The 13,483-nt window shown below is 43.6% G+C and overlaps 2 protein-coding genes across 3 annotated transcripts; one reads left to right on the forward strand and one right to left on the reverse strand.

Moving 5' to 3' along the window:
* Window positions 1-2,118: 2,118 nt before the first annotated feature.
* gid4 (GID complex subunit 4 homolog) lies at window positions 2,119-9,358 on the reverse strand. 2 transcript variants are annotated; one of them, XM_088936945.1, is made up of 6 exons: window positions 9,000-9,358; window positions 7,566-7,625; window positions 6,706-6,813; window positions 6,348-6,449; window positions 5,677-5,807; window positions 2,119-5,169 (listed from the first exon to the last, which is right to left on the reverse strand). In XM_088936945.1, exons 1-6 carry the CDS (start codon window positions 9,186-9,188, stop codon window positions 5,106-5,108), a joined length of 654 nt encoding a protein of 217 aa, XP_088793071.1. In that variant the 5' UTR covers window positions 9,189-9,358; the 3' UTR covers window positions 2,119-5,105. The 2 variants fall into 2 exon arrangements, with proteins under 2 accessions (XP_088793071.1, XP_088793072.1); XM_088936946.1 differs by lacking the exon at window positions 7,566-7,625 and having other exon boundaries at window positions 9,000-9,314.
* Window positions 9,359-9,602: 244 nt separating this feature from the next.
* On the forward strand, window positions 9,603-13,481 carry atpaf2 (ATP synthase mitochondrial F1 complex assembly factor 2). Its single transcript, XM_088936764.1, has 8 exons — window positions 9,603-10,003; window positions 10,234-10,278; window positions 10,614-10,762; window positions 11,105-11,202; window positions 11,541-11,621; window positions 12,063-12,175; window positions 12,469-12,584; window positions 13,116-13,481. Exons 1-8 carry the CDS (start codon window positions 9,898-9,900, stop codon window positions 13,251-13,253), a joined length of 846 nt encoding a protein of 281 aa, XP_088792890.1. The 5' UTR covers window positions 9,603-9,897; the 3' UTR covers window positions 13,254-13,481.
* Window positions 13,482-13,483: the final 2 nt, after the last annotated feature.

Raw genomic sequence — 13,483 nt, forward strand, 5'->3', positions numbered from 1 at the left:
GCCATCAAGATCAAGGTTCTCCGAAATGACTGTCAAACTGGGTATGAGTTTTTTTTTGTAGTTTCATTTCCTACAGCACAGTTTTGCAGTGCTGTTGCTGTAACAGGAGCTGTCTGCTTTGTGCCCGGGGTGCTGGACGAATTTCAGCCAGAATGTGGATTCAAACATGCCAAGTGAAACACAGCAGCTCATTCCACTCACCTTGAGGAAGTGCTAATTTCATTCACCTCATCTTAAAATACCCATTTTCATTGTAGCAATAAACTGAAATTAATTCTGGGAGTTTTCCAACTTTCTGTAAGAAGTACTCCCTGACTTCTTCCTTACTGTAAAGCTGAATGGATTAGGTCATTGTTTATTTTCATGGTTCTTTGAATGCGAACAGAATAAAAGCCAGAGGCTTAATCATTAATTAAAAACAAGTGGGTGGCATAATGGCCTGTCAGTTAGCACTGCTGCCTGGCTGCTCTTGGCTCCTCTGTTCGATTCTGGATTGTGAACCTTCTGTGTGGAGCTTGCATGATCTTCTCCGGGTGCTGCAGTTTCTTTCCACAGGCTAGAGGCAGGCTGGCTGAATTGATTGACATTTCTAAATTGTCCCCCCCATCATAGAAATAGAAATAGATACCTGTAAGAGCATGCCAACCTTTTGGATATACTTTACATCTTCTGGAATTTTAACACACCAGTATGAGGCAGTGCGTGGCTCTGTGGCTAAGGATCTGCGCCTGTGGCTGGAAGGTTGCCGGTTCGTATCCTGCGGCCGGCAGAGGAATCCTACTCCGTTGTGCCCGAGCAAGGCCCTTAACGCCAGCTGCTCCAGGGGTGCCGTATAAATGGGTGACCCTGTGCTCTGACCCCCAGCTTCTCTCCCTGTCTGTGTGAGGGAGCAAGCTGGGGTCTGTGAAAAGACAAATTCCTAATACAAGAAATTGTATATGGCCAATAAAGTGATCCCTTGAAAAAGGAAATGGGCCAGTTTCAAGCAGCTCGTTCTGAATGTAACGTTGTGATGGTTTTGCAAATTACTACAAGCTTTTAAATGTGAGGGGAATTCTTTATTCAAACAGGAGTGAACATGAAAATCTCTGTCTTCATAGCTGCAATTATATTTCTATTTCTTTTTACCTTTCAGCTTGGAATTTCCCCCTGCTTGTTCCTTTGGAACTCACGCACTCTGAAGAAAAAGTTCAAGTTGTAAATAATTGCAGTTGTTGTTGGATAGTCAGCATGTACTAAGGACATCAATGTAAACAGTATGTTAACATACTATTATGTTCAGGTGGGCGGCTGCGTCAGCATGTGTAGGCTTCAAAGAAACAAGTAATAGGTTTATTTCTGCTGAAAAGAGAAGAAAGAAAACGCAACGTTTCAGCCATGGACCTGACGCCTGAAGAAGGCTTCACGGCCGAAATGTTGTGTTTTCTTTCTTCTCTTTTCAGCGTACTATTATGTTAACATACATCGACATAATAGAGTAAATTGAGATACGGACGCTCTCAAATGGATTATATTTTCTTTGAAAGCAGCAACTTAACATTCAGATGAAAACATTATATTAAACATTTATTCAAACACTATCGACAAACCGGCCTCTATCGAAGACTTTAAGCTGTTTAAATGCGAAAGCATCGCTGTAGTGTCCCCCAGTGTTTGACTCGAATATTGTCTACACGCATTAGTAGGTTAATAAATCAGCACAATCAGGTGCCTCGCGGCTCATGGGCTGAACTCCCAGCTGGAGCTGGGGCGCCCTCTACAGGGAGTCTGTGTTCTTTCCCCCTTTTAAAGTCCTGCTGCTTAAGCCAGCTGTGGTCTAGTATGCTTGGTACTGCCCTTTCTTCGGGAAGACTTTACCATATTACCATGTGAGATAATAATGTAGATGTTATTGTCCTTAAGGTGGAAAGCCCAGCGCATCTCCATTAATAATCAGAAGCACGTGATCATGAAGATTAATTAAGGCTTAACTGAACCCCTTTAACCACACGTGCAGAGGTCTGAGTCAAGAGAAGGCCTGTTCTGCATATTATCTTCCCCAGCATAAATGGACTAAAACCAATTTTCATTTGCTACAATTTCCCAGTTTCATAAATATTCAGGAAACAAAAGAAAACATTTTAACAATAACCCTTTTTATTGAAATGCCAATTGAATTGCACTTCCTCTGTTTTTTTAAAACTTTTTTCCAACACCTTCATAAACCATTGCTCTCCCTGTACAAAAAGCCCATCTCGACCACAGTGTCAAAACAGGAGCTCGTCTTTGCCTCCACATACATTCCACTGTCCAGCTTCTGGCAGCCTCATTTTACCCTTGTGCTTCAGTTTGCAGTTTTATGAAACCTTTAAAATCCATCAGCCATTTTTCCCAAATTTATCACAAAGCAATACAAAAATCCTTAGGTCTTGCAGGGAATATAGTAATCCCAATATATGACAAATGCAGTCCCATATTTACAAAAGTACTTTTCTTTATTTTACAGGGTATTTATGCACTGAAGAAATTTCATTTGTTCCTGTATACATCTCCATGAGCACTGCAGAAAAGCATGTAAAAGTGAACACTACACTCTAACCAACTTAGTGTTGCCCGGACTCTCATTTCCTTAAAGCCTGTCCGCCCTTTATCTCCATCATCACCTGTTAGCAGTCAATACAAAGTGGCACTTGTTTCATTAATTGACCCTTGAGGTAGGTAAATTAAGAGATTTACTTGCATGGTCACTTGTTATCCAAGACCAGCACAATTCTGAATGCAATGAAGCTGCCCCCTGCACCTGTGTGAGTGGTTTTTGGGTAAAGATGAAACATTGAAACTAGTAAAATCTGGAATGTTACAACTTAATGGAGAACTTTTTTGTTCTGGTGGAAAACAGAATCATAAATTCCCTTCTAAGATCCTCATCTAATTCATCAAGGGATTAATTAGCAAGTTGTGGTTTATTTGAAAAATATTTTTAATTTATATTAAGTTTAGTCGATTTTAAATTTTTAAGCCTTTTTAAAATAATTTAAATTGAAGAAACTTTTGTCAAACCATTTCTGTAAGCAGTGTTCAATAATAAGGTGTTTTTTTAGCATTGCTTTGATTGGCATGTTTAAATATTAACAAAAACATGCTTTGCCACAGATCTGGACATCTCTCCCCCCAAAATCTAGCTCGTTACAACACTCCCAGCCTTCACTCCTTCTCCGTCAGTGTCTACAGCTGCCCTCTCTCCGTCACACACGATTTTATCCATGGAAAGAAATGGCTTCAGGGACTGGAGAACATGTGGGTGGACTACTTTTCACTGAACAGGAAAAGCTTTTTTCCCCACCCCAAATTCCAATGTTTTATATAGACCAGTATATATTTTCCATTGTAGATATAAAGGAAGCAATTTATTCAAAAAACATTTATACAATTATTTATAATTGTATAAAGAATACAATGTAATCCTGCCACAGACAACAAATACCTAAACTTTGTTTTCCAGTGATAAAGCAGATGGAGCATTTGGCTCAAATTTGCAATAAAAAAGGGATTTGGGTCACTAGTGGTCAACAGTGTTGGGCAAGAACCTCTTACTAACCTTCTAGACAACTCCATTGTGGTTCCGAGACTGAAGGTGTCCCGTCTAACCCTAGCACAGCTCTTGAAGAACGCTTCTCCCTGCGTTTGCTGAAGAGGTGGTGGCACAGATACCTCCGGGGACTAACTGCACAGTCCTGCAGAGCAGCCTGGTAGATAATACTGTTGCTCCACCACACACTGTCGCGTGAGTCCTACAGATTCTCTTGCCTTCCCGTACACCAAGACCGTCCTGCGTCCATTTAAACGTTGTCCACTCCGCCCAGGGCATTCAAAAGCAGGGGACCTGGAAGGGCAGGGAGGCACTGTGGAAAGTGCTTGAAAAAGTAAGATATAATTTTTCATATATATTTCTAGTTATATATTCATATATTTTTAAATAAATACTTTTACGGCTAGAATTAGTTTCATTGCAATACTAATTTCTAAAAATCCATTTCTGAAAATAAAAATGAGCAGTTAACTTTTAAAGGAAAACCATGCTGTTTCTTGCAGTGATTTGTTTTATGTTGCATAGATGAGAGTTAGGAGATATAAGTGGAGCATAAGCAAAAACCAACTCATTGTTGCAGAGAGGAAATTGTTTATCAAAATGGGTCTGATGGCCATAAAAATGAATGCCTCTATGGACTGGTAACGGGTGAGTTTTAACATACAGCTAGCCTTCTGTATCACCTCTTACCTTGAACTCAAGACCAGGTATAAATAACATTTTCATTACATTTGTTCTTAAAAAAAAAAACTGTCAACTAGCCAGAATATAGGTGTGGCGGGGTGCTGAAGCCACACAGCTCAGAGTTCAAGTGTGAAACCTTCAGGCACCAAGTTGTTTTATATGCCAGCCTAGACACAGCACACAGTCATTGCTTTGACGTCTTCTTGCAAAACAAACTCCTTACCGATTTACTGCTCTCAACAGCAGTGTAGTAGTCCTTAAGGCCCTTATCCATTAAAACTGCTCTGCAGCTTAATGACATTTTCTCCACGTGTCGTCTCAGCTTAAACAGGCATCACTCTTTTACTAAACACAAAGTTATTAAAAAGCAAGTTTTAACTCCCCGAATGAAGCACAGTCTCCAAATCAAAGAAAAAGAAAAAACGTTACAGGTGTTTCCACTGCGGGGACTGCAAAAATCCTGGATGCAAAAGGAGGCAACTTCAGCTGTTCTTTTTTTTCCATTTTTGGAAGAAAAAAAAAAGATCTCAACTTAGAAAGTAGAGAGACCTTAACAAGAGTGCAGGTAAACAAAAAGGTATCTTAAAAACCAGAGATTAAAATAGAACGAAAGAAAAACGTGGCGCAAATCCCAGACAACATTCCAGATCCCAGCCAAGCGTGCGATTTGCCCGCTTCCCGACGGCCACTCTGCCCGTCTGTCCCTCGAGTCTGTCTCCTGTTCCTCAGCAGAGAAGACCAGCATGCTACCCAAACGACCTGACCGCTCATTGCGTTTCTCTCCCTCTTCTTTACATGATCTGCGAGACCGCGCCGAAGGTCCTTCTCTGCTGGAGCCATCGCTGCACTGGTGTCACCGAAACTCGTATATGGGAGCACTGTGTTCGGGAACATGCGTGAGGTTCAAGGACTGGTACCTGTGTGAGCGGAGAATGGAAGGCGTCAGCCAGAGGCAGGTCAGCATTCCAGCAAGAATAACTCCGGCTAATACACGTTCACAGAGTTTCATGAACCAGTGATAAAACTGGCCATTACGTTATTAGTCATGCACTTGTTAAAGACTCGGCTCTCCAGCAATAATTCCTCTCCCTTCCTGGGAAACAGCGACATGTGGACATACCACTCCCACAAAACCATCTGAGAAATTAGATGCGCTAAAATCTACACAGTACCTGGCAGAAGAGTAAGCACTGACTGAGGTTACTGCAATCCTGCATGTTCTCGGCAGGGAGAATCAAAGTCCACTGCTTTCTTTAATGTTTCTTTTCCCAGAATATCATCTGAACAGCAAATTCAGTTCACTATCACAACACCTTTTTAAAACAACCAACTCAGAAGCAAGTTAAAAATACTTTACGGAGAGGTCGCGCTCTAAAACGACAATGTGAAACATGATGGAGAAAAACGGCAGGTTTCATTCCTACCATTCTGAACTTCTGTGATAGTAATAGCCCTCAATGGTAGCTGTGGATTTCTGAAAGCAGATGTAATAAAACCCTGCAAAGGAAGCTCCACTGATGTCCTTGATTGTGTGATCTGGGACTAAAAACTGCTCCTGTGGGAGGGTGAGAACAGAGATAATAAGAGAATTAAGAGCACTGGACACAGGGAAGGGAAACTGCACACGTCTTTGCAACTCAAAGACCTTCGAAGTTGTCATTCCCAGGTGACAGAGTTTACAAATCCCATCATGTTGTGTGGACCGTACAACAGTAAACCATTTCTTCTGAATTATCAATAAGGAGGCAGATCAGTGCATCGGAAACAGTACCTTCTGATTATTATCCCTGCAACAATACTTATACATGTTTGAGAACAGCAACACATTCTTTTATTTCTGACAAAAAAATCCTAACCTGGTCACAAAAAACCTTACCTGAAGTAGATTTTGTATTTAAAAACTAAATTCAGTTTTGCAATCAACATAGGTCAAATGTTTGAGAAGACATCCTGCTTGGTTTCAGCTTTTTATTCTATCTTTACTGCTTGAAAACTACTTGAAAACTAAAAGGAAAATGCTGCTGAAGTTTTCCAAAGCAAACAACTTATAATAAAAAACAATCCCAAAGAAACAACTGTAAATAAATGGTCTCACCTTCCACCTCATGAAGACATAGTCACTGTTTTTCAGCTCTTCATAATCAAAATCATCAGAGTTAAATGTTTTTGCATACTGATAAAAAGCTTGGAACTTGCCCTGAGGAGAGAGAAAAAATAGTTTTGAACAAAAAAATACAACATTGTTCCCAGCAAGCTGCACAAGTTTAAATTATATTTATTTAAAGTGAGAAATGTGGTATTTTGCATGCAGGTTTGCTTGTGCAGCACACTACAGTAGTTCATCTATTTGTCAAAAAGTCAAATTAATGAACCACTCATTTACATTTATCACAACACTCAGCTTAACTGGACTTGATACAACACTAAGAAAAGCAGGGGATCTTTGTTTATACCCAATGTTTGCGATCAACATCTTCGTCTGCGTCCCATTTCCGTGTTAAAAAGGGGCGTTTCTTGCTGATGATTTCTCCAGCGAAGAATGTAGTAAGTGTTGGGTACTCCTGTGAGGAAAAATAAAAGTAAAAAAGACAACTGATGGGGAAAAAAGAAACAGCTGTTCTCTTATGTCTTTCAGGTCAAAGAGACACTTTGTCAATGAGCAATTAGCTACAAATATGCTTAAACAATTTGTTTTGTGATGAAGGGGCATCTCATAAAGCAACAATCCACTAATGGCTGAACTCGGAGTCTCCCAAGCGACTTCTTAATATTACTTCAGCACACAGGATATTGCCCCAATAATGGATCAGCCAAGTCCATATTAATTTAGCCTTCCAAAACTTCACCTTGATCTTAATACCAGCACCCCCTCATACAGAAGCCAATACTCTCCTCTATGGACCACTGATGCTCACAGAACACAGCCCCTCCTGGAACAGCAGCTCTTCCTCTGAACCACCCTACCAACAGGTGAGGTACGTTTAACAGCAAAAAAAGTAACCAGAAAATGGAGCCCCAGTGAAAGGAACTGCACATCAATCATATTTGAGTAAAACCCTGTATGGTAGAAGTCTGAATGAGAACAACTACTGCTACTGAATGAATATAACTGAGGCTGCAAGTTCCAGATTATGCAGAAATGCAACCTTAACCCGCCAGAAATACTTATCAACTGAGAAAAAGAGAAAACTAGAATTGGCAAAAGTAACAACAAAGGAAGCAGAAACGTGAAGGTACCAGCTTGACAGGTGTAAATCTCCCTTCAAACTGTACACCACAACACTTCCACGAGCCACAGCTGTCTGAATCTCACCTCTGTCAGTCCTTTGATCTTAAGGTACCCGCACAAGTACGAGTCTTCCATCGTAACGTGCTGTCAAGGCAAAAAATGACAATATCGTCATGACATCCAGTTCGGAGCATTATAACACTGTCTCAAATTTGAACTACCTGACTAAACAGCGGCATTGTTTTTTAATATTTGAAGCATGAGTCAAACACTGAACATGTGAATCATCAGGGCTCCACCAGTTCCAACTTCCATCGGAGTCTAATTACCGGTGCTCAGAACCTACATACCTAGTAAGGCAAGAAATGACAGGCCCTCACTGCAGCCCCTGCTGCTTCTGCAGACCTACTTTGTAATTGAGGTTAAAAATCCAGGTTTTTTAAGCCAAGTGCGACACTTGAGACAATTTTAATTAACCCAGCTTCCGAGACTAAAAACCCTTCCTCTGAGAGTGACTGCACAAGAAGAAAAGTGTATAATTTACCTTCAGCAGCACAAATTTCACAAATTGATGTGTTGCAATATCATGTGTGCATGTTGTAGAGGAATGGTGAGCTTTAATAATAACGCAAAGGAACAAGCAAAGGTTTATTCCTGCTGAAAAGCGAAGAAAAGAAACAACGTTTCGGCCGTGGAGCCTTCTTCAGGTGTCAATTCTTCGGGTGACACCTGAAAAGGGCTGCACAGCCGAAACGTTGTTTTTCTTCCTCCTTTCATCATGGAATAAACCTTGACTTGTTCCTTTGCAGCCTACGCATGCTGAGCTGATGCAGCTATTATTAAAGTAGTTCAAGTAGGTAATGTGACTGAAATGCCACATCATTGCCGGACAAAATACAAGCACCTTTGCTGGCCCAGTTTCACAGAGTTCATTATAACCTCCTATAAAACTCTCACAGTCTGAGGTACACTTTGTATGTGACAAGGGTCACTTAATTTACAGCGCAGGTCTGGCTGCTGTGACGACTATGAAGAGGGCAACAGAGTATCTGGATGTCTTCAGTGACTGTTGTGCTTTTGGTACCAAGCCTAACCTGAAAAGCATAAGCCTTAGAACCTCCAATATAGTTGTACTAAACACATGTAAATTCTTTATTTTAATTCAAACAATACACTCCTAGGAGGTTAAAAATTGCTACAGTCGAATTTGTACTGGCGCTGTTCGAGCTAAGAAGTTCTCAATAAAACTGAAAACAGTGAAAGATTGAAAACGAAAACACCACAATCCACCTCGATAACACCACAGGGATAAGAACGATTTCAACACAACTTAATGTGAGATTGATCTCAACTGAGAAACGCGTCTACTAGTTTTTAGTTAATCGCCTCACCAGTGATATTAATACGTCTATGATAATATTACGTCGTTTTACTGGCCAGATTGTATGTTAGTCGATGACACTAGTGTCCAGAAACGCCACTAAGCTCCAGTATAAATACTGTTCGTATCTTACTTACCTGCAAAACAACCTCGACATCGTACGAATTCCCTTTGCTCTTCTGGTGTCCGCGGAACTTGGAGCCGCTGTACAGGAGCGAGGTGGCGACACCCGGCTGCTGCGTGTTGATTGGGGGAGGCGGGATAAGCGAGGCCGAGGCTATAAAGGCCGCACAGGCGGTACTGCAGCACTCGGTCCGGACCGGCATGTTTATCACGTCTGAAGGTCGCCCCAGCTATGGCCGACGTACGCCACAGAGACGGTAACAAAAAGGGGACAGGGGGAGAACTGTCGAGGCGGCTCACCGACTCACGAATTCTCCCCAGCCGCCGAGAGATGCGCTACCAGGGTCCCAGCAAACAGTAGGGACCTCAACGCAGCACTACGCAGCTACATCCCGACAGCCTATTGGCCAGGGGAGCGCACCTGGCAAAGAAACCGCCGTTCATTGGATGGCCTTCTGAAATGCATTTTGGGACTTGTAGGTCTTCTAGCCCCGATCTGTAGTTTTTCCTCCGTTCTCCCGCAGTTGAACTCCACCTCCCATAACCCACCTCAGTGACCTTCGGACTGTTTCCGCCCCGTTCCTCAGGTTTCCCAGCGGCCATTGGAGAGCGTGTCCGAGGAGCGGTGACGCGCTTGAGGTCACTGACATGGCGGCGCCCATGCTGGTGAGCAGGTTATGACTGACCCTGGGAATGCGATTCTTTAAAGGGGATCACGTCCAAAAACATCATTAAAATATATGTGTATTAATTGCCGGGTAACTAGAATTCGATAATGCAGTGTGATAATGCATAATTTAACCAAGTGTCTAAAGTCCCTATGACATGCTTTAATGCTTTGGTTACCGTGCAAAAGCGCATGAAATCGATCTGAGGTCGTGATTCCCGAAACAAGAAGAATCTGTCGGAGAGATGTTGCGGGGTCTGGCCCGGTTGTGCAGGAGAGGCGGCACCGCTGTCCAGTCGCCGTGCTGCTGTGTTGCTGCAAGCTCGCCGGCATACTCCACAGCGACCTCGGGTAAGAGCCGGGTTCTGCCCGGCGTGTGGGAACTTGTGGCGCTTTGTTAGTCAATCACTGATTCCGATGTAATCGCACAGCAAGCTGGACGCCCGTAATGCGGCAAATGTATTCCTGTGTTCCGTCTGACACAACCATGGTGACGTCTCTAGGTTAGATAATGAAAATAAATTCTCTCTGTTTTTAATTGCACGGTTCAATTAGATATTCTTATTTGTTTGTATCCACAGGGAGGAAGAAGTTCTACCAGGATGTCAGTATTTCACAAGGAGAAGGTGCGGTACGAAACACATCCTGTTTTTTTCCTGAGGTAGACTGGAACATTAGACAGTTTTGTTTTAATATTCTGTCTCCTTTTTTGTATTTCTGACGATTAAATAAAAACTAAAAAAGAAAAAAAAACGACAGGAAGCCGTTTGGCTGATCTTGCCCGTCTCCAGGAGAGCTGTATTTGTCTTGTATTTTGTATTGTTCTGCAAGTGAATAAGTGTGTGGAACAGCGTCTCAGTGCTCCGCTGTGGTGAGGAATGTGGTCTGTAGACGAGGTCCGGATCAGCTCAGGCTGAGTGATGTACTGTGCTGTTCAGCGCCCGGTCTCCCGCGCCTGCAGGTGGGCTGTTTGAGATAAACCTGGACCGCAGGAAGCTGAAGACACCGGGAGGGAAGCTGTTCATGGTGCCCAGCGAAGCCTTGGCAGTTGCCGTGGCGACGGAGTGGGATTCCCAGAAGGACACTCTCAAGTTCTACGCGATGCACCTGGTAGGAACCTCCGGCTCGCGGCGGGCAGCGTGTGGGGTCTGTGTCCTGAGAGTCCTGTCCAGGGTGTATCCCCCACTGTGGCCACTGCCTGCTGGGGTTTGCGTATTAACCCCTGGAGTCAGAAACCATCAGCCACTCGTGCACTCATTTAGTTTCCTCTGGGTTCTTTTGTATGATCGGAAGCCAAAAAAATCCCCAGAAGGAACCATTCTAGAACCCAAAGGGAATAAACTGTTAATTCTAGTTAGGACAATATTCCAGCATTCAGGAACCTGAGTCCCTGGAAGTTTCTCTTGAGATGTTGAAGGGCTGAAGTAACTGGGCCCGCTCTGTCTCTCCCAGACCACGCTGTGCAACACGGCTCTGGACAACCCCACTCAGAGGAACAGGGAGCAGGTGATCACAGCTGCGCTCAAGTTCCTGGAGACCGACACCGTCTGGTGAGTCGGGAGTGGCCGAGTTGCGCACTTTCCCTGGCACTCGGCATCATGGGGTGGCACAGGCTGTGCCAGTCAAAAGGCAGACTTGGGGTGGAAGAAATTTATCTGAGCCTGTAATTAGGGTCCCTTTCCTCTTCCCTTGAAACCACTCTTTGCCAGCTGTCTGTGTTCACGGTCATTTCCGTTGTTTTGCTTTACTGTGTCGAGGGAGCAACCTGGCGCAGACTTCAGATTCTTACTTTGCTGCCTAGCGTTTGTGTTCAGATCCCTGCGACAGGGGCTGGCTCCTGAGCTGCGGGTGACACCTGTTTCACTGGTTTCCTTCTGCCTCCGGGCAGCTATAGGGTGGAGGAGCCCCCAGGGCTGGTGGAGCTGCAGAACAACGAGTGGGACCCCGTACTGGACTGGATTGAAAAGAGGCAAGTCTAGAAAGAGCTGCAGAGCTCAGGAGTGAAGAACATTAGAGCATACAGTGCAGGGTCAGGGCAGGTTTGTAACTAGTTTTAGAATAGAAATAAACATAACATGTGATTTTGATGAGGCAACCATGGATTTGTTTTAATTGCATAACAGATACAGCAGCGGTCTTTAACCCTGCTTCCGGAGAGCTAAATTGTCTCTTAGCTTTGATAGCATTCCAGAATTCACCGACAGGGATTTATCATTTTCTAATGATTAGCCAACGATTTTGACACCTTTTAAACTAGAATGCAGCAGGACTTCACAGGACAGTGGTTGTATTCAGAAAACTGTCCATCAGATAGCTGTGTCACTGACACCTTTCATATGTGTATGTGTGCTGTCCTGACACCTGATTACCACCACAGACCTGAGCTCGTTACTGATTGTTTTCCTCACAGGTATAATGTTGTGATCGGCTCCTCCTCCAGCATTATGGGCCCTTTGATCCCTAAGGAGACGAAGGCCACTTTCCGACAGCACCTGGCCTCCTACAACTTTTGGGCTCTGATAGGTATGGCTGGGAGCGCTGCCACAGTCTGTCTGTGTAAAACCAGTCACACCTGAAAACACCCAACATCTGTCGGTCAAATTACATGCCACCATTTAGTATGAGAAGCAGATACACATTGTCATAGATCTTTGTTTTCTTTAAAAAAAAGGTAGAACACCTGCAATAATTTGTGTGTGCATGTCTAAAACGCCTGTAGCTGGGGAGACAGTGTAATTGTAGTTTATAAATCCGTTCAGGAAGTGATGATTCCTGTGCCTGTCCACCCTGTCTGAACTTTGTGCTTTGTCCCTCAGGGCTGGAGTTTGTGATTGCGCAGCTCAAGTCCCTGGTGTTGTCTTTTGGGCTGATTGACAGACATCTGACTGTGGAGGAGGCTGTGCTGCTGTCTCGTCTAGAGGAGGAGTACCAGGTGTGTGTGCTGTCCTGACACAGCCTTTTAGAATCCTTGTCGAACAGCATAGCACCACTCTGTGGTTCACATACATATGCATAATGAGAAAGATTAGCTTCCTTGTGTTGTCATTAAGTTTCAGATTAAAGTCCTTAGTAGTTTATCCTTAATGACATCATCCATTCTGCTAATGTGCTAATCTAGACTAAGTAGTCATACGTATTGTGTCGTCTGCATTTATATATAACTATAGGAATCACATTCTTTAAAGTTCTTTAGCATCTTCGATTAACCTTCATCAGCTCTAAGTGGGGAGGAGAGCAGAGTGATGAAGGCAGTTCAGAGAAGGGGTTTATTAGGAGGCCATGATTTGTAAAGGCCTGGGATAAACTTGGCCAGGACACTGGGGTAACACCCCTACTCTTTTTGAGAAATGCCCTGGGGTTTTCACTGTCCACGGAGAGTTGTAGCGCAGTCCTGCTGCCTGCACTGTGTCCTCAGGACTGCTGTCAAGCCTTGCGAACGTCTGTGTGTCCGTCTCCTCCTCAGATCCAGCACTGGGGTAATGTGGAGTGGGCCCACGACTATGACATGTACGAGCTCCGTGCCCGCACGGCCGCTGGCACGCTGTTTGTGCACCTGTGCTCGGAGAGCTCCACTGTCAAACACAAGCTCCTGCAAGACTGAGGGCCTGGCCATCGACACAGTGCAGCAAGGACACACTCACCACTGTAGGGCCAAGGTCTGTCAGAATGCATAACGAGTTGTACAGGAGTCGTTTTAAGCAAATGCTTGGATCTTTTTGGGAATCACGAGAATCCAGATTTAAGGTTGCATGGATGTTTTTCTTTCTTACAGGATTGTCTCTGAGGAATTTGTATTTTATTTCACCATTAAAACACAAATTATGACAAACT

The sequence above is a fragment of the Atractosteus spatula genome, chromosome 18, assembly GCF_055471065.1.
Source record: "Atractosteus spatula isolate fAtrSpa1 chromosome 18, fAtrSpa1.hap1, whole genome shotgun sequence".
NCBI lineage: Eukaryota > Metazoa > Chordata > Actinopteri > Semionotiformes > Lepisosteidae > Atractosteus > Atractosteus spatula.